This window comes from Phacochoerus africanus, chromosome 9, assembly GCF_016906955.1.
Source record: "Phacochoerus africanus isolate WHEZ1 chromosome 9, ROS_Pafr_v1, whole genome shotgun sequence".
Taxonomy (NCBI): Eukaryota; Metazoa; Chordata; class Mammalia; order Artiodactyla; family Suidae; genus Phacochoerus; species Phacochoerus africanus.
Window position 1 is genome coordinate 31,990,065 of NC_062552.1, and position 20,357 is coordinate 32,010,421.

The 20,357-nt window shown below is 44.0% G+C and overlaps 1 protein-coding gene across 2 annotated transcripts in view; it reads left to right on the plus strand.

Annotated features, from left to right (window-relative positions):
* BLTP3A (bridge-like lipid transfer protein family member 3A) overlaps nt 1-20,357 on the plus strand; it is a 66,419-nt gene that overhangs the window by 33,637 nt on the left and 12,425 nt on the right. The window contains exons 4-13 of one of the 2 annotated variants that reach the window (XM_047795079.1): nt 123-214; nt 9,110-9,299; nt 9,587-9,727; nt 10,160-10,330; nt 10,982-11,177; nt 17,709-17,795; nt 18,599-18,769; nt 19,183-19,322; nt 19,726-19,867; nt 20,120-20,313. In XM_047795079.1, the coding sequence (XP_047651035.1) occupies nt 123-214; nt 9,110-9,299; nt 9,587-9,727; nt 10,160-10,330; nt 10,982-11,177; nt 17,709-17,795; nt 18,599-18,769; nt 19,183-19,322; nt 19,726-19,867; nt 20,120-20,313 (1,524 nt within the window). The remainder of the gene's footprint in view (nt 1-122; nt 215-9,109; nt 9,300-9,586; nt 9,728-10,159; nt 10,331-10,981; nt 11,178-17,708; nt 17,796-18,598; nt 18,770-19,182; nt 19,323-19,725; nt 19,868-20,119; nt 20,314-20,357) is intronic. The other variant, XM_047795080.1, reaches the window with a different exon arrangement.

Sequence of the window (20,357 nt, forward strand, 5' to 3'; positions counted from 1 at the left end):
GTCTTTCCACTGTGGGCACAGCACTTGCCTAGGTATTGGAGCACAGAGATGGATAGGACACAGTCTGTGCTGTGTGGGTTTTTGTGCAGATGCTTATTAACTCTCCATGGCTTTTGTTTCAGTGTCTGGACAAGGTAGAAGTGGAGATGAAGACATGTGAGGAACCTCGGCACCCCAATGGGCAGTCTCCCATCGCCCTCGCTTCAGGACAGAGGTTAGTTGCCTTGGATCTGTTGTTTCTAGCATATTAACTGGTCCAGATCCTCTTTTAGTTAAAACACAAAAACTTTTTTTTTTTGGTCTTTTTAGAGCCACACTTACAGCATATGGAAGTTTCCAGGCTAGGGGTCAAATCAGAGCTGTAGCTGCTGGCCTACACCACAGCAACGCCAGATCCTTAGCCCACTGAGCTAGGCCAGGGATCGAACCTGCATTCTCATGGATACTAGCTGGGTTTGTTACCACTGAGCCACGACAGGAACTCCAAAAAGTAAACTTCTTTTTCTTTTTAGGTCTGCACCTATGGCATATGGAAATTCCTGGGCAGCCACAGCAACGCTGGATCCGAGCCTTGTCTGCTACCTACACCACAGCTCACGGCAACACTGGATCCTTAACCCACTGAGTGAGGCCAGGGATATAACCCACATCCTCATGGATACTAGTTGGGTTCTTAACCCACTGAGCCACAGTAGGAACTACAATAAAAACTTTTTATTATAGAAAATTTCAGACATACACTAAAGTAGAGAGAATAGTTTAACGAACCCGCATATACCCACGATTTAACTTCTACAATTATCCATATTTTACCATTCTTTTTCTACCCTTCTTCTGCCACTTTGTGTGTATGTAGGCTGTAGTACTTGAAAGCAAGTCTCAGACACCATGTGATTCCATCTGTAAATATTTCTGTATTATTTATCTTTAGCAAACAAGGATTAAGGAAAAAAAACCCACATACTATTATCACAATTAATAGATAGGAATTCCTAAAAAAAAAAAAAAAGGGAATTCCTTAATATCATCTAATACTTGTTTCATATTTATTTTTTCCAAATTGTCTCTAAGATATTTTTTTACAATACACTGTGGCTCTGAAGAGCTCTACACGTTATATTTGGTGTAGTTAGATTTAAAGGCTTGATTTGATTTTTTTTTTTTTTTTTTAGGGCCACACCTGGGGCATATGGAGATTCCCAGGCTAGGGGTTTAATTGGAGCTGCAGCTGCCAGCCTATGCCACAGCCACAAGAATGCTGAATCTAAGCCAGGTCTTTGACGTACACCGCAGCTCACAGCAGTGCTAGATCCTTAACCCACTGAGCGGGGCTGAGAATCAAACCCATATCCTTCATGGTTAATAGTTAGATTTGTTACTGCCATAATGGGAACCCCTTAAAACATATATATATATATATTTTTTTGACTTTTTGCCATTTCTTGGGCTGATCCCATGGCATATGGAGGTTCCCAGGCTAGGGGTCGAATCAGAGCTGTAGCCACCAGCCTATGCCAGAGCCACAGCAACACGGGATCCAAGTCAAGTCTGAAACCTACACCACAGCTCACGGCAACGCCAGATCCTTAACCCACTGGGAACAGGGAACAGAATACTAGGCTTCTTAGGCAAATCCTGCAGGACGTCATTTATATGTGGAATATAAAATACGGTACAAATCAAGTTATCCGTAAAACAAAAACAGACTCAGAGACATAGAGAACAAATTTGTGTTTGCCAAGGGGGTGAGGAGAGGGGGAGGACTGGGAGTTTGGGGTTAGCAGATGCAAACTAGTATATGGTGAACGGATAAACAACATGGTCCTACCGGACAGCACAGGGAGCGCTCCTCAATACCCTGGGGTAAACCATGATGGAAAAGAATATGAAAAAGAATATACACATAGGTATAACCGAGGCACTTTGCTGAACAGCAGAAATTAACATATTGTAAATCAACTTCAATAAAATTTTAATTAAAAAAAACTATACCTTTTAGAATGAGGATCTGACTCTAGATCTTACTGACAATGCTGCAGTGAGATGTCCACAATATGCAGCAATTAGGTAAGAAAAGCAAATTAAAAATCAGTCAAATTTAGACCCCAAATTGGAGCTGTAGCTGCCGGCCTACACCACAGCCACAGCAATGCGGGATCCGAGCTGCATCTGCAACCTACACTGTAGCTCACGGCAACAGCGAATCCTTAACCCACTGAGCAAGGCCAGGGATTGAACCCGCAACCTCATGGTTCCTAGTCGCATTCGTTAACCACTGAGTCACGACGGGAACTCCAAAACATATTTTTAAAGAGCAGTTTTAAGTTTAAACAGTTGTGTTAGAGGAAGGCACAGAGATTTCCCACATACCCCCTGCTCTCACACATGCACAGCCTCCCCCATTACTGACACCCCCACCAGCATGGGACATTTGTTACAGTAGATGAACTTACACTGATACCTAATAATCACACAAAGTCCATGGTTTACATTAAGGTTCACTCTTCATGGTACATTCTTTAGGTTTGGACAAATGTATAGTGACATATATTCACCAGGATCTTATCATACACTGAGTTTTACTTATTTATTTTGGCTGTGCCCATGGCATGTGGAAATTCCCCAGCCAGGGTCAAACTGGGGCCGTAGTTGCGACCTGAGCCATATCTGCAGTAGCTCTGGATACTTAACCCACTTGTCACAAGGGAACTTCCTCATACAGTGTATTTTCACTGCCCTAAAAATCCTTTCTGCTCTGCTTATTTATCTTTTTCCCCACTCCAAACCCTGGCAACCACTGGTCTTTTGAGGTTCGTTCGTTTCTTTCTTTCTTTCTTTCTTTCTTTCTTTCTTTCTTTCTTTCTTTCTTTCTTTCTTTCTTTCTTTCTTTCTTTCCTTCCTTCCTTCCTTCCTTCCTTCCTTCCTTCCTTCCTTCCTTCCTTCCTTCCTTCCTTCCTTCCTTTATTTTTAGGCCCCCACTAGTGGCATATGGAGGTTCCCAGGCTAGGGGTCTAATGGGAGCTGCAGCTGCGAGCCTATAGCAATGCCAGATCCAAGCCACGTCTGCGACCTAGCACCACAGCTCATGGCAACACTGGATCCTTAACCCACTGAGTGAGGCCAGGAATTGAACCCACGTCCTCATGGTTGCTAATCAGATTCATTAACCACTGAGCCACGACAGGAACTTCAACCCAATGGTTTCTAAATGTCATTCTCCCATAAAAAGAACAAGAACATATGCTTTTCCTTTTCCAGAATGTCATACAAGTTAGAATCATACAGTATAATTCCATTTTTGTAAACTGTTTTCTTTCACTTAGTAATATGCATTTAACTCTATAGCTCATTTCTTTTTTAGTGCTGAATAATATTCCATTGTCTGGATGTACAGCAATTTATCCATTCAGCTGTTATGGCAGCTTGGTTGCTTCCAAATTTTGGTAGTTATGGTTAAAGCTGCTATAAGTATCCATGTGTAGGTTTTCTTGTGGACATAGTTTTCAATTCCTTTGGGAAACTACAAAGGAGCATGAGTGCTGCATCACATGGTAAGAGCATGTTTGCTTTTCGATGAAACCACTAAACTGTCTCCCAGAGTGGCTGTACCATTTTACTTTCCTACCAGCAATGAATGAGAATTACTGCTGCTCCACATCCTTGTCAGCATTAAATGTTGTCAGGGATGTGGATTTTTGCCATTTTAATAGGGGTATAGTACAATCTCACTGTACTATAACTTCCAATTTGCATTTCCCTGATGACATGTGATGATGTAGAGCTTATAAGACATGTGCTTATTTGCCATCTGTATATCATCTTTGGTAAATGATCTATTAAGGTCTTTTGTCCATTTAAAAATTTTTTTGAATTGTTTATTTATTTATATATTTATTTATTGCTTTATATGGCCTCACCCACGGATATGGAAGTTCTCAAGCTAAAGGTCAAATCGGAGCTACAGCTGCTGGCCTGTGCCATAGCCACAGCCACTCGGGATCTGAGCTTCATCTTCAACCTATACCACAGCTCACGGCAACACCAGATCCTAAACCCGCATCCTCATGGTTCCTAGTCAGATTCATTTCTGCTATGCCACAATGAGAACTCTCACAGATTTTTAATTTTAATGAAGTCCGGTGTATCTATTATTTCTTTCATGAATTGTGCTTTTGGTGTTATATCTATCTTAAATGTAATCTCTATACCCAGGATTATCTAGGTTTTGTCTTACATTATCTTCTAGGAAGTTTTTTGGTTTTTGTTTGATTTTTGTCTCGTTAGGGCCGCACCTGTGGCATATTGAAGTTTCCAGGCTAGGGGTCAAATTGGAGCCACAGCTGCCAGCCTACATGACAGCCACAGCAATGCTGGATCTGAGCTGCATCTGTGACTTATACCACAGCTTGCAGCAACATTGGATCCATAACCCCACTGAGGGAGGCCAGGGATCGAACCCTTATTCTTTTTTTTTTTAGGGCAGAACCCGCAGCATATGGAGATTCCCAGGCTGGGGTCGAATCAAGCTGCAGCTGCTGGCCTACACCACAGCCACAGCAACTTGGGATCCAAGCCACGTCTGCGACCTACACCACAGCTCATGGAAACACCAGATTCTTCTTAACCCACTGAGCGAGGCCAGGGATCAAACCCAAGTCCTCATGGATACTGGTCGGGTTCATTAACCCCTGAGCCATGACATGAACTCCCCACTAGGCAGGTTCTTAAGTCACTGAGCCACAATGGGAACTCGTAGGAGTTTTATATCAGTGTGGTTTTAATTTTTAAATTGTTGTAAATTTATTTTTTAACTATGTTAAATTACATAGTTCCAGAATTAAAACTATAAGACAAGGTATGTTATATGTATATTTATTTTGTCCCCACTTTCTTTCTTACATAAAAGAAAGAAAAGTGTACCCTAAACACTTTTCATATTGCTTTTGTCTTTGAAAAGTATATCTTGGAGATCACTTAATAGAAGTATATAGAGAGATGTTTCTTATTCCTTTTGACCTGTAAAATACTCAGTATATTTTGTGGAGGCATCATAGTTTATGTCCAGTTCTCTCTTGACAGATATTTAAATTAATTACAGATTTATTGCTCTTGCAAATAGTGTAGCAATACATTACCTTGTACATAAGTCACTTAGTATTTTTCCAGCATATTTTAAAAAACGCATGCTTAGAAATCATCCTTTTGAGGTATACAATTCACTGGTTTTTAGTATATACACTAATATATCACCAGATCCTTAACCCACTGAGTGAGGGCAGGGATTGAACCCACATCCTCATGGATCCTAGTCGGGTTTATTAACTGCTGAGCCACGATGGGGACTCCAAGAAACAGCTTTAGTATGGACTCCTCAACAATGTCCAGCACCTTAAAGAAATATTTCTCTCTCTCTCTTTTTTTTTTTTTTTGGTCTTTTTACCTTTTCTAGGGCCACTTCCCTTGGCATATGGAGGTTCGCAGGCTAGGGATCTAATTGGAGCTGTAGCCATTGGCCTACACCAGAGCCACAATAACGCCAAATCGAGCCGTGTCTGTGACCTACACCACAGCTCACAGCAACACAGGATCCTTAACCCACTGAGCAAGGCCAGGCATAGAACCTGCAGCCTCATGGTTCCTAGTCGGATTCGTTAACCACTGCGCCATGACGGGAACTCCTATATTTCTCTTTTTCCAAATGATTTTTATTTTTTCCATTATAGTAGGTTTACAGTGTTCTGTCAGTTTTCTACTGTACAGCAAAATGACCCAGCCACACATACATATATATATATTCTTTTTCTAACATTATCTTCCCCCATGCTCCATCATAAGTGACCACATGTAGTTCCCATTGCTATACAGCAGGATCTCATTTCTTATGCATTCCAAATGCAATAGTTTGCATCTATTAACCCCAGATTCCCAACCCATCCCACTCCTTAACCCATTGAACAAGGCCAGGGATCAAACCTGCATCTTCATGGATATTATTTGCGTTTGTTACTCCTGAACCACAGCAGGAACTCTACATTATACTTTTATTTTGTAACTTTTCTTTTCTTTTTTTTGTCTTTTTTTTTTTTTTTTTTTTTTGTTGTTTTTATTGTTGTTGTTGTTGTTGTTACTATTTCTTGGGCCACTCCCGCGGCATATGGAGGTTCCCAGGCTAGGGGTCGAATCAGAGCTGTAGCCACCGGCCTACGCCAGAGCCACAGCAACGCGGGATCCGAGCCGCGTCTGCAACCTACACCACAGCTCACGGCAATGCCGGATCGTTAACCCACTGAGCAAGGGCAGGGACCGAACCTGCAACCTCATGGTTCCTAGTCGGATTCGTTAACCACTGCGCCACGACGGGAACTCCTGTAACTTTTCTTTTCTTTAGGCTGCACCTGCAGCATGCAGAAGTTCCTGGGCCAGGGATCGAACTCATGCCACAGCAGTAACTCAGGCTACAGCAGTGACAATGCTGGATCCTTAACCTGCTGTGCCCCAGGAAACTCTTTAATTTGCATTTTTCAGTGATTGGTTTAAATACCCTCTCTCAAAAAACATTGAAGTATTTTGCCCATTTATCTTTTGGGTTATTTGTCTTTTTCTCATTAATTTCTAGAAGTTCTTTATATATTCAGGAACGAGTCCTTGGTTATATACATGTATTACAAATATCTTCTCCTACTACGTGGGTTCACTATCACTGCTAATGTTATTTTTTTTGTTGACCAGAAATTATTAATTCTAACATAGTTCTATATATTTAATTTTCCCTTTATGGTTAGCCAGTTTTTGTGTCTTATTTAAGGGTTCTTTTCCCATTTTATTTTATTTTTGCTTTTTAGGGCTGTACCCGTGGCATATGGAGGTTCCCAGGCTAGGGGTCTAATTGGAGCTACAGCTGCCAGCCTGCACCACAGCCACAGTGACGCCAGATCAGAGCTGTGTCTGTGACCTACACCACAGCTCACAGCTGCCGGATTCTTAACCCACTGAGTGAGGCCAGGGATCGAACCTGCAACCTCATGGTTCCTAGTTGGATTTGTTTCCACTACACCAAGATGGAAACTCCTTTTTTCCTATTTTAAGGGATGAAGATATTCTCCTGTGTTTTCTTCTAACTTTATTGTCTTAACTTTATTATTGAACCTTTCTCATTTAGATTTACAGTCAGTCTTGAAACTGGTTTTTTGTTTGTTTGTTGTAAGATAAAAGTCAATATTATTTTTTTCTCTCTATGGATAGCCTCAAGCTGACCGTGCACCATTATTGAAAAAACTGTCTTTTCCCTATTGCACTATCACCTTTGTCATAAATCAGATGTTTCTCAGTGTAGTTTTGATATATAAGGGAGTTGAACATCATTTTATGTTTAAATTCTATTGGCTTTTATTTTTCTGCGAGTTGTCCCTGTTTTGTCCCATTTCTATTGATCTTTTGGTATTTTTCTTCTCATGTATAAAACTCTTTATACATCAGCGATATTAGCCCTTTATGATATAAATTGGAAATATATATATGTATAAATATTTCAGTTTGTAATTCTCAGACCTTCTTGTTATCTCTTTTAATGAGAACCGTTTCCCCTGTATGTCAAGAGCATCTGTGTTTTCCATGTCCTGAAGGACTTTAAGGATGGATGGCCTTTGTTCCTCTCCCTGCCTGAGAGGTTCCTGACTTCTCACCGGGAAGTTCAGCTTTGCTCTTTGGGGTGTATTTGAATCTCTATGGGACTGTTTTTGATCAGATGTCACAGTATTAAACCTCATGCTCACCTAGCCGGACTTCTTTCCTCTTTTCACTACTTTTACAGAGTACGTTCTGTCTTTGAAGGTATTATAGAAACCTAGTGTTTCTATAGTTATCCCTCTCCTCACAGACAATATTCAAATATTTATTTCAGGACTGTGAAAAGATTTTTCAATTTATTCTTTCTAACAGGAGGGATACTGTTTCCAGGTCAACTCTTTCTTTTATCCATTCTTTATTTATATATATAAATATATATATACACATAAATATATATAAACAATCCCAGGAGTTACCTGCTGTTTCAGAGGGTTAAGGATTTGGTATTGCCACTGCTGTGGCATGGGCTCGATCCCTGGCCAGGAACTTTTGCATGCCACAGGCATGACCAAAAAAGAGTACTCCATCGTCATATTTTTTTCTTTTGCTTTTTGCTTTTTAGGGCCGCATTTGTGGCATATGGACGTTTCCAGGCTAGGGGTCAAATCACAGCTACAGCTGCCAGCCTACACCACAGCCACAGCAACACAGGATCCAAGCCACATCTGCAACCTACAGCTCAAGGCTATACTGGATCCTTAACCCACTGAGTGAGGCCAGGGTAGAACCCACATCCTCATGAATACTAGTTGGGTTCATTGCCACTGAGCCACAATGGGAACTCCATAAAAATTTTTTGATATGTAAAAAATTTAGCAAAGCAACAATGGGAGGAGAGAAATTTTTGAAGATCACCCATAGTTCTAGCACCCAAAAACAGGCATCATTGGGAGTTCCCGTCATGGTTCAAAGGAAACAAATCCAACTAGGAAACATGAGGTTTCGGGTTTGATCCCTGGCCTTGCTCAGTGGGTTAAGGATCCGGCGTTGCTATGAGCTGTGGTGTAGGTCACAGATGAGGCTCGGATCTGGTGTTGCTGTGGCTCTGGCGTAGGCCAGCAGCTGTAGCTCTGACTGGACCCCTAGCCTGGGATCCTCCATATGCCTCGGGTGTGGCCCTAGAAAAGACAAAAAGACAGAAAAAAAAAAAGACAAAAACAGGCATCGTTAAGAGTCTTGTCTGGAGTTCCCATTGCAGCTCAATGGAAACAAATCTGACTAGTATCCATGAAGATGTGGGTTCGATCTCTGGCCTCACTCAGCTGTGGTGTAGGTTGCAGACTTGGCTTGGATTCTGCATTGCTATGGCTGTAGTATAGGCCAGCAGCTGTATCTCTGATTCAACCCCTAGCCTGGGAACTTCCATATGCTGTGGCCCTTAAAAAGGGAAAAAAAAAAGAATCTTGTCTGATGTCTTCCAGTATAAAGAGTATGCATGAAGTCTCGCATGACTCTGAACACTGGTCTCCCTCGTTTGCTGTAGTGAGTATGGCTTTGCCGAGAAGGTGGTGGAGGGGATGTTCATCATCGTCAATTCCATCACCATCAAGATTCACTCCAAGGCCTTCCACGCTTCTTTTGAGTTGTGGCAGCTCCAGGGCTATAGTGTCAACCCCAACTGGCAGCAGAGTGACCTCCGCCTCACCCGCATCACTGACCCCCGTCGAGGAGAGGTGACAGCCTGCATTGCTGGCAGGGAGGAGGGGGGATTCACAGTAGGACTGATTCTTAGAGGATATTGTTTCTGCTTTGGGGATCTCCTCACACGGAGCATCCCCGGGAACCCCAGGGTTACTGCTGCATCCTTTCCTCAGTTACGGATCTCTGATTCACTGCCTTCTGCGGGGACAGTCCCAGCTGAGAATGCTGGGTCTCTGCCTTGCTAATCTCTTTCCCTTGGACTTCCTTCCTCTTAATTAATTTCATCCGCAGAATTAAGGGATTTTACTCTCTCTCCTAGGTTTTAACATTTAAGGAGATCACTTGGCAAACACTTCGAATTGAGGCAGATGCTACAGACAATGGTGATCAGGACCCAGTCACCACTCCACTGAGGCTTATTACCAACCAAGGCAGGATCCAAATAGCTCTCAAGAGAAGAGTGAGTGTGTTCCCTGACCTCATGAAAACTTCCATCTCTGATTCTCCTGGACAGCCTGGGAGTGGGTGTTTCTTCCTTCTTGAATGTTCTTGGCCCCTAGAATGACATTTGAAAGGGGAGGGCCTGCAATTCAATGTTGCACTGTATCCACTGATGGGAGAACACTCCCACCTCCCTGACATTATGATTTTGGAAACCACCGTTTTTACCCACATGTAGAGAGACATAGCCAGCCGACAGTTGATGATTGCTGCTTCCTGTCTCTCACAGAAAGCTTTAGCAGTTTTATAAGAAATTGACTCTCCAAAGTGCTTGATACTTTCATGAATTGGGGATTGAAGAGCCATCTTTGAAATTGGTTGGGCAGTAGTCACTGTGAGGAGTTGGAGTGGTACCAGCCGTGGAACCCTGTGTTCTTTGTGGCCCCTTCAGACCAAAGATTGCAATGTGATAGCCTCCAAGCTGATGTTCCTGTTGGATGACCTGCTCTGGGTGCTGACTGACTCACAGCTCAAGGCTATGATGAAATACGCAGAGTCACTGAGTGAGGCCATGGAGAAGTCAGCCCAGCAGAGAAAGAGCCTGGCCCCTGAACCTGCACAGGTTAGAGGCAAAACAGTTACCCTTGGTGGGGATGGGAGATGGGAGGCTGAACCTAATTCATACCTGCATCAGTAGAGTCTAGACTTTACTAGGTTTATTTGGGGGAATTTGTCATTCATTTCTGGATGCGCATAGGCTTTGCCCGTGTATCTGACTATTCATTGGGTACCTCTAGTGTTTTAGGTATACGGTGCTAGCCACTGGAAAGCCTCTTGTTCCTGTCCTCGGAATTCTCTCTGTCCTAAAATGGGGACCATAAACAAGTTATTACAATATGATGTGATAAGTGCTCTAATAGAAGTAAACCCTGTGCCCTGAGAGCACAAAGAGGCATCCAACTCCCTGGACTGAATGAGGGCATTTAGGGAAGACTTCCTGGAGGAGGTGTTTTAGCATCTCTCAGCTAAGTCTCGGGGGCTGAGGGCTTAGAAGGCAATTCTAATCTCAGAACAGTGCTCCTACAGTTATTAGACTGATTATAACTGGGTTTTTTGCAGTGTGGGACAGACCTAAGTGAGCTACCATGTCAATAGTTATGAAGGGGCATCTTGTCAGTTTGTGGTTTTCTTCAGGCTGAACTAAAGCTTCAAGAAGGCCAGCAAGGAGGCTCTGTGGGCCTGGACTTCTTGTTTTTCTCTCTGTTGCATGTAGATCACCCCACCCGCTCCCAGTGCCCAGCAGTCCTGGGCCCCGGCGTTTGCTGGCAGCCAGGGGAGCAGCAGCAGCAGCAGCAGCAGCCGCCTCAGCCAGTACTTTGAGAAATTTGATGTGAAAGAGTCCTCCTACCATCTGCTCGTCTCCCGCCTGGACCTGCACATTTGTGATGACAGCCAGTCCCGAGAGCCAGGTATCCATGAGGCCTGAGCCTGGGCGGGGTGGTCCACCAGTGCCTTCAGCTCTGGGCAAAGTCTGGGGATGGAAGGCTCTTTTCAAGACTCTTTGGACTACTTTGGCTTCCTTGGGCCTTAGTGCTCCTCTGGCAGTTCTGTCAGCTAGTGCTCTTTTAAGATACAGCAGAACCACCTGTGATACTTAGTAAGCTACAGCTGCCAGGCTTCTTCCCAGACCTGCTAAATTGGAATTGTGAGGGCTAGAGCCCGAGCAATGCATACTTTTTTTCCCCTCCCCTGAGTCCTTTGGGCAATGGTAACCACTGGACTAAGCTTTCAGGAAAGTAAATTCAACTATAGGAAACCTCAGAATTTTCAGATCTTTGATCAATAGTCATGTGTAAATGTTTTCTTCCCAAGCATGGAACTCATGCTGTGTTTGTTTGTTTTAAATGGCCACACCCACAGCACCTGGAAACTCCTGGGGCAGGGATTGAGTCTGAGCCACAGCTGCGACCTCTACCACAGCTGCAGCAGCACCAGATCCTTTAACCCATGGCTCCAGGCCAGGGATCAAAACCCCACCTCCCTGGCAACCTGAGCCTCTGCAGTCAGATTCTTAACCCACTGCACCACAGTGGAAACTCCCTATGCTGTGTTCTTGTCATATTTTTTCATCCATGGAGCAACAGGTATTACATACACATATACATTTATTCAGAATGAAAAAGTGACTCATTTCTTTCCTTCAGGAGCCTTAGGGAAATCACTTCATCTCCCTGAGTTTCTTCATTTGTGAACTTGAGTTAAATCATATCTTACTTGGAGTTCCTGTTGTGGCTTAGTGGTTAATGAACCTGACTAGTATCCACGAGGACTCGGGTTCGATCCCTGGACTCGCTCAGTGGATTAAGGATCCGGCGTTGCCATGAGCTGTGGTGTAGGTCACAGATGCAGCTTGGATGTCACAGTGCTGTGGCTGTGGTGTAGGTCGGCAGTTACAGCTTCGATTCAACCCCTAGCCTGGGAACCTCCATATGCTGCTGGTGCGGCCCTTAAAAAAAAAAAAAAAAAAAATCACATCTTACTCATTTACCTCACAGGTTGTTATCAGGCTCAAACGAAATAATAGACTGAATTTGGAGAACCTTAGTCATAGGCAACTCTTAGGTGTTATTATTTCTCTGATGCTGGTTCCTTCAATACTCTTTGTCCCCCCTCTACTCCCCTTTGCTACCTGCTCTTGGTTTTAGATGCTGTCATGTGGTAGATTGTGCTCTTGTTCCCTTAACCTCTCCGAAGGTTTTGTTTCTCACGCCTGTGGCAAGCAGAAGGTCCCAGGCTGGGGATCAAACCTGCACCATAGCAGTGACCTGAGCCACTGCAATGACAACACTGGATCCTTAACCCTCTGAGCCATGTGGTAACTCGTATGGTTACCTAGGAGTATCCATCAATTCCTTTTCCTTGGGGAAACCTACTGCCTCTTCTTGCTGGGGCACCAAACCTGACTGTCTCTCTTGGTTTGCTATACTTTGGTCTTGAAGTAACTTCAGCCCCTCTCTGCTCTCAACATGGAAGAGCTGGAAGGAGGAGTGACAGCAGAAAGATTGCTTTTGCCTTCACAGGAAATAAGTTACTCACTGGTTTGCCACGTACTAGTTTTGGAAATTCTTTGCTAAAATTATTATTATTTTGTTTGGTTGTTTCTTCCAAGTGTTACTATAAAGACCTTGGGGGTTTAGTTTTGTTTTTAATCCTTTCAGAAATATTTTTTTTTTCTTTTTAAGAGCCATACCCATGGCATATGAAAGTTACCAAGGCAGGAGTTGAATATGAGCTGCAGCTGTGACTTACACCACAGCCTCAGTAGTGCAGATCCTTTAGTCCACTGTGCCAGACTGGAGGTTGAACCCGCACCTCCTCAGCCACTCGAGCCAATATGATCAGATTCTTTTTAAAAAAAATTTTTTTTTTAATGCCCCACACATGGAGGTGTGGCATACGGAAGTTCCTAGGCTAGGAGTCCGATTGGAGCTGCAGCTGCCAGCCTATGCCACAGCCACAGCAACAGGATCCAAGTCATGTCTGCGACCTATACCACAGCTCATGGTAACACTGGATCCTTAACCCACTGACTGAGGCATGTGGAAGTTCTGGGGCCAGGGGTTGAACCTGCACCATAGTAATAACAGTGCCAGATCCTTAACCAACTGGGCCACCAGGGAACTCCCATCTTTTTGCTTGTTGAGGGCTACATATCACTGTTCTGTTTGTGTGTCAGGGTCCTATAATCTACACCAAGATGTGAAGGACTAGCCTCCCCTGAAGCCCCCATTTGTTTATTAAGCTAAGTTAATCTACTTGGTGGAATTTAGGGAAGTTTTGGAAGAGATGCTTTTAGATGGGGGATAACTCCCAGCCTACATACCCAGGGGTGGTATAGGACTCTGTGAAGGGGCAGGGAACACAGAGTTCTTGTGACTTGGATTTGGGAAGAAAGAGGAAGGAAGAACAGGCATTTGTGGAAGGGTGCTAAGATTCTCTGGAGTTGGGGGACATGGGATTTTTAAGATTTAGTCCAAAAAAAGAGTAGAATAACTTGATGGTTATTTGCATATTGATTACATGTTGAAGTGATATTTGGGGCATATTGGTTTAAATAATACATAGTATTAAAATTAATTTCACTTTTCAAAAAAAATGTTTTTTAAGTACTACAAGAAAATTTTAAATTTCTTATGTGGCTCACATTATATTTCTATTGGCTAGTGTTGCTCTAGAACTCTCTTCTAATATGGAAGCCAGTAGCCAATGTGCCTATTTGAATTAAAATCAAAGTTAAATAAAATTAAAGATTCATTTCCTCATTTGCACCAGCCACACTTCAAGCACTCATTATAGTCTATGGACCATAGAAGGTGTTCTTTTGGACAGTGCTGTTCTAGAGACTCCTTGAAGGCTACATCTCTCTGCTTTATCACTTAGGGACATCATAGCCTGGATGTTGGGGCCCCTAACACACCCATCTATCCCTTGGTACTGGAGGTGAAGTTATTAGAGACATGGCAGGTCACTGGGAACAGCTTGGCTTGAGATGGGGCAGCAGTGTCCCTTAAAATCAAACTGGAGCAGCTTACTCTTCAGGCTTCCAGAAGGACGTTGGTGGTTGATGGGGTAAAGAGTGTCATCTGCATCTTTTTCTTTTTGCTTTTTAGGGCTGCACCCACGGCATATGGAAGTTCCTAGGCTGTGGGTCAAATCAGAACTACAGCTGCTGGCCTACACCACAGCCACAGCAATGTGGGATCCGAGCCATGTCTGTGATCTACACCACAGCTCACAGTAATGCTGGATTCTTAACCCACTGAGCGAGGCCAGGGATTGAACCTGAAACCTCATGGATCCTAGCCAGGTTCGTTAACCACTGAGCCATGACAGAATCTCCCAATCTACCTCTTTTTAACTGTTTCCCCTCTGGATAAGGGCTGTGAGCAAAACTTTCCTTACCTCTCTTAAGGCTAAGCTCGTCTCTTCTCACCTGCTTACTGGAGAATTTTAACTAGTCATTTATGTATACCATTTACCATTTATGTGTCATGTATGCTTATGTGTTTATAATTAAATATATTGGTAATTGATAATTACTTTTGATTTCAGTTTTTTTTTTTTTGTCTTTTGTTGTTGTTGTTATTCTTGTTGTTGTTGCTATTTCTTGGGCCACTCCCGCGGCATATGGAGGTTCCCAGGCTAGGGGTTGAATCGGAGCTGTAGCCACTGGCCTACGCCAGAGCCACAGCAACGCGGGATCCGAGCCGCGTCTGCAACCTACACCACAGCTCACGGCAACGCCGGATCGTTAACCCACTGAGCAAGGGCAGGGACCGAACCCGCAACCTCATGGTTCCTAGTCGGATTCGTTAACCACTGCGCCACAACGGGAACTCCCTGATTTCAGTTTTATACCTTATTTTATTATGCTCAGTCTGTGTGGTTTACTGTTCTTTTAGTTCCAAATAAATCCAATGGAGGGAGCATGGCTGTGAATCGATCTCCCTCTGGTAGCCTAGGTAATGCATATCACCCCACAGCAGGTAAAGAGCACAGCAGGTGCTCTTTTAAAGAGATATATATTTATTGAGATATAATTCACATACCATACAATTCATCCGCTTAGAATATACAGTTCAGTGTTTTAAAGTATATTCATAGGGCTGTGTGATCATCACCACAATTTAAGTTTAGAACATTTTTGGCATCCCTGAAAGAAACTCTGTATCTTTTAGCTGTCACTGCCCACTTCACAGCTCCACATAACCACTGATCTTTCTGTCTTGATGCTTGCCTATTCTGAACAGTGAAAACTGGTTCTTCAGTGAGGGGTGGGGGTGAAAAAAATCTCAGATATAACACGGGTGTTTCCACTGTGGCTCAGTGGTAATGAACCCAACTAGTATCCATAAGGATGTGGGTTTGTTCCGTGACCTCCCTCAGTGAGTTAAGGACCCAGTGTTGCTGTGAGCTGTGGTATATAGGTTGCAGATGCAGCTTGGATCCCACGTTGCTGTGGCTATGATGTAGGCTGGTGGCTGCAGCTCAGATTTGACCCCTAGCCTGGGAACCTCCATATGCCGCAGGGGTGGCCTTAAAAAGACAAAAAAATTTTTTTTAATTAAAAATTTGATTACATCACTATTATGTATTTATATAAATTGCTAAATTGCATGTGAATCTGTACATCATAATTTATCTAAGAAATAAATTACATTAAAAGTTACTCAGGAAATTACCATTGTGGCTCAGCGGTAACAAAACTGACTAGTATCCTTGAGGATGGTTTGATCCCTGGCCTCATTCAGTGGGTTAAGGATCTGGAGTTGCCATGAGTGGTGAGCTGTGGTGTAGGTCACAGACACGGCTGAGATCCTGTGTTGCTGTAGTGTAGGCCGGCAGCTGTAGCTCTGTTTTGATCCCTAGCCTGGAAACTTCCATATACTGCAGGTGCAGCCCTAAAAAAAAAGGCCAAAAAAAAGGTTACTCAGTAAATATAGTTATAAAGTTAAGTAGTATTAATAGCTTTAATTTTTTTTTCTTTTTTAGAGCTGTACCCGAGGCATATGGAGGTTCCCAGAGTAAGGGTCAAATTGGAGCTGCAGCTGCTGGCCTGTACCACAGCCATAGCAAAGCAGGATCCAAGCCACATCTGCAGTACACCACAGCTCATGGCAATGCCAGATCCTTAACCCACTGAGAGAGGCCAGGGATCAAACCCGAATCCTCATAGATACTAGTTGGGTCCGTTACCGCTAAGCCACAATGGGAATTCCAGCTTTAAATTTTTTAATTTAACTTTTAAAAGAATTACTCATTTTTATTTTTATTTTCGTTTTTTTTTTTTGGCCACACCCATGGCATATGGAAGTTCCCAGGCCAGGGATGGAATCCGAGCTGCATCTGTGACAGCTTGCAACAACACTGGATCCTTAACCCACTGAGGGACCAGGGATTAAACCCACATCCTCATGGATTCTAGTCACGTTCTTAACCTGCTGAGCCACAACGGGAACTCTCCTACTTAGTATTTCTTAACTTTGCATTTAATAAGAGGAAAAAGCTTTATTTTTATTCTTTTTTGTGTACAAAGCACAACAGACATATAGTACATGAGATACATGGTATATCTGTGGTATTAAATTTCATAGAGAGGAGCCAATTAGGAAAAAAAATCTGAACAGATTCCTAAGAGGTGGTAATTATGAAAAAAGTGTTGAGAATCAGGAACATTGGTGCAGGTGTGTCTTTGATTAGTCCAGAACTTGGGGTGGTGATGTCTAGATTGGATAGAAATGACCCTCCTGGTTGTAGGTGTACCAGCCTACAGCTGAGGATGATGTGTTTCCCATCATCTGAAGTAGGATGGAAGTGCAGAACAGGGTGGGCCAGGCAGCACATCTACGCAGAAGAAATAGGCCATGTTTTTACAATTCTTTTTTGTTTTTTGTTTTTGTTTTTGTCTTTTTGCCATTTTTTGGGCCGCTCCCACGGCATATGGAGGTTCCCAGGCTAGGGGTCCAATCAGAGCTGTAGCTGCCAGCCTACACCCCAGACACAGCAATGCAGGATCCCAGTCTCATCTGCAACCCACACCACAGCTCACGGCAATGCTGGATCCTCAACCCACTGAGAGAGTCCAGGGATCGAACTTTTGCCCTCATGGATGCTAGTCAGATTCATTTCTGCTGAGCCACGATGGGAACTCCATGAGTTTTGCATTTTTTGCCTTTCGTCTTTCTGAAAGTTGGCAGCCACTTACAGAGACAATGGAATATGCTTCTTCTTCTTTTTTAAATCTTTTAGAGAATGTCCATTGCAGTTCAAAAGAACAGGGCCTCAGCCTTGCAGATCACCTGATATCATGGCCTTTGAGCTGTACTTGTGTATCAGCTAGACTTTGGAGCTGACCCTTAGGAGGACTTTCAAGTGCTTCCAGTGGTATTTAGACCCCTTCGTGCCTTCTGCTGCTTTTCATCTTTAATTTTCTTTTATAGGTGTCTCTGCAAACAGACTCATGGGTGGTGCAATGCAGCTTACTTTCCGCAAGATGGCATTTGACTATTACCCCTTCCACTCGGCAGGTAGGAGAATTCTGAATGGGAGCAGTTTTAGCCTAGCCTCGGAGTTGAGGGCAGATGCCTAGGTTCATGCTGACTGCCCAGCAGGAGGGTGCCAGGGATTGCAGCACATGCTCAGAGAGGTGTTGTCTTTTTCAAGAGGACATCTGGAAATTTGCAGAGTCTACTACTGATGACTGTCTGTCATTGATGAGTAGATGTATGAGGGGAGACAGTGCGGAGAGATGTTGCTTTTGATTCTGCGATCTGCCTCTCACTTCCACTAGTTTTAGGGCTTCTCCAATAGTCCATAGTCAAAGATGGCAGCAGTCCGTATCTGGCCTGCAGGGAGCCTTAGAGAAAAAGCGCATATAGAATCCAGAAGAACTTGAGTGCTCTCACTAATTTTTACTTATCCCAGAAAATTTTGGATTGGGGGGAGGGATCAGATTCTGTTTTGTTTTTTTTTTTTGTTTTTTTTGTTTTTGTTTTTGTCTTTTTAGGGCCACACTTGTGGCATATGGAGGTTCCCAGGCTAGGGGTTGAATCGGAGCTATAGCCACTGGCCTACGCCACTGCCACAGCAATGCCAGATCTGAGCCGTGTCTGCGACCTACACCACAGCTCATGGCAATGCCAGATCTTTAACGCACTGAGTGAGACCAGGGATTGAACCTGTGTCCTCATGGATACTAGTCAGATTCATTTCCATTAAGCCATGACGGGGACTCCCAGATTCTGAACTATGGAAAATTATACCATTGGAAAAGAAAAATTGTGACATTGGATCATGACCTTAGTGGGAATCGCTTTGTTTTATGGCACAGGTGATAACTGCAAACATTGGGTACGTCACTGTGAGGCCATGGAGACCCGAGGCCAGTGGGCCCAGAAGCTGGTGATGGAATTTCAGAGTAAAGTGGAGAAGTGGCATGAGGAGACAGGTCTGAAACCACCCTGGTACCTGGGGGTAGACTCTCCCTTCCGGAGGAAAGCAGGTGGGTTATGAGGAGCTGAAGGACTCCCATTGCTTAGCCTCTTGACATTGACCTTTGAATATCCAGTGATGATAAAGCACTGAACTGGCTACTTATCCCAACTTAGGCCCAGCTCAGTATTCCAACTTTATCCCATGAAGAGGCATCCGTGACTTTGTTGTTTACAGCATCCTTTTGTCTCCAGGGATAGCTGCTCTGTTGAAGAGAGGTTGTTAATCACCTCTGTTCAGTGGCATGTTGTCTTGGTCCTAAGGAGACTACGGTTTTTTAGTTCCCTCCAGGGCCTTGCCAGGGTTAAGCTTTCTTTCCTACGTAAAGCGTTAATGAACTTAGGGGTTTTACTCTCCGAATTCTCTTAATAATGAGAGTTGAATGTATCTGATTCCTTCTCCCACCTTCTTATTTTTACATAGATTCTCTCTCCAGTCCTCGAAAGATCCCCCTTGAGAGAAGCCCCTCTCAGGGCCAACAGGCTGTCTTTCGGCCCCCCGCATGGAATCGCTTGCGTTCCAGCTGCTTGGTTATCCGCGTGGATGACTTGGACATCCACCAGGTGAGGAGCACAGGGCACGGGGGGCAGGGTTGGAACCGGGTGGAGCCACTCATTGGAAGGGCAGCCAGTGGGACCAAGGTTATGGAATTCAGGGGCTGTTGCCTTCCCTTCCGGGTGGATTTCACACTAGGGCCTGTTTCTTGCTGTGCATGGCTGCTGAGGTCAGGACTGGGGATCCCCCACTTTCCTCCTGCTACCCCACTGCAAAGCTTTCACTGAACAGGCGACCTCGTAGGCAGTGCGGGCCAGGGGTGGGAGTGCCTGGAATAACAGTGAAAAGCGCTGTGCTCCCGTGACAGACTTGGGAAGAACGTGGAGGCTTTGGCCTCCTACCTCAGAGGAGATTGAGGAAATTGTATTCTGGGTGCTATACAGACGCTAACAGCCATCTGTGGTTGCATAGGTTTCTACCGCCGGACAGCCAAGTAAGAAGCCATCTACCCTTCTCTCCTGCAGTCGGAAGCTTCACAACCTGCCCACTCAGGTCTCGGCCGTCCACATCGAGTTCACGGAGTACTACTTCCCAGATAATCAGGAGCTTCCAGGTGAGCATCTGCTCTGGACATTTCTTATGGTCAGGCGCATGCTCTTCACACTTGTCAGCCATGGGGCCTCTGCTTATATTCTCATGTTAGGAGTTTTAGGTGTTTGAGGTAGTTTAGCACATCTTTGTTGAAAACTCTTCCCTGTGTAAAAATGTACCTTTGCTATTTTGATAATAAACTGAACGTTAGCTGGTAAATAAGAGCAGAGCTGCTGCTTCATACATGGCAGTTCTTTTCTTCCCTGCTTTCCAGTTCCCTGTCCCAACCTCTACATTCAGTTAAACGGTCTGACATTTACGGTGGATCCTGTCAGCTTGCTCTGGGGAAACCTCTTCTGCCTGGATTTATACCACAGCTTGGAGCAGTTCAAAGCTATCTACAAACTGGAAGATCCAAGCCAGAAGGATGAACACGTGGACATTCGACTGGATGCTTTCTGGTTGAAGGTGGGGAGAGAGCGGGATTTTTGTTCCCTGTTGGCAGCTGCATT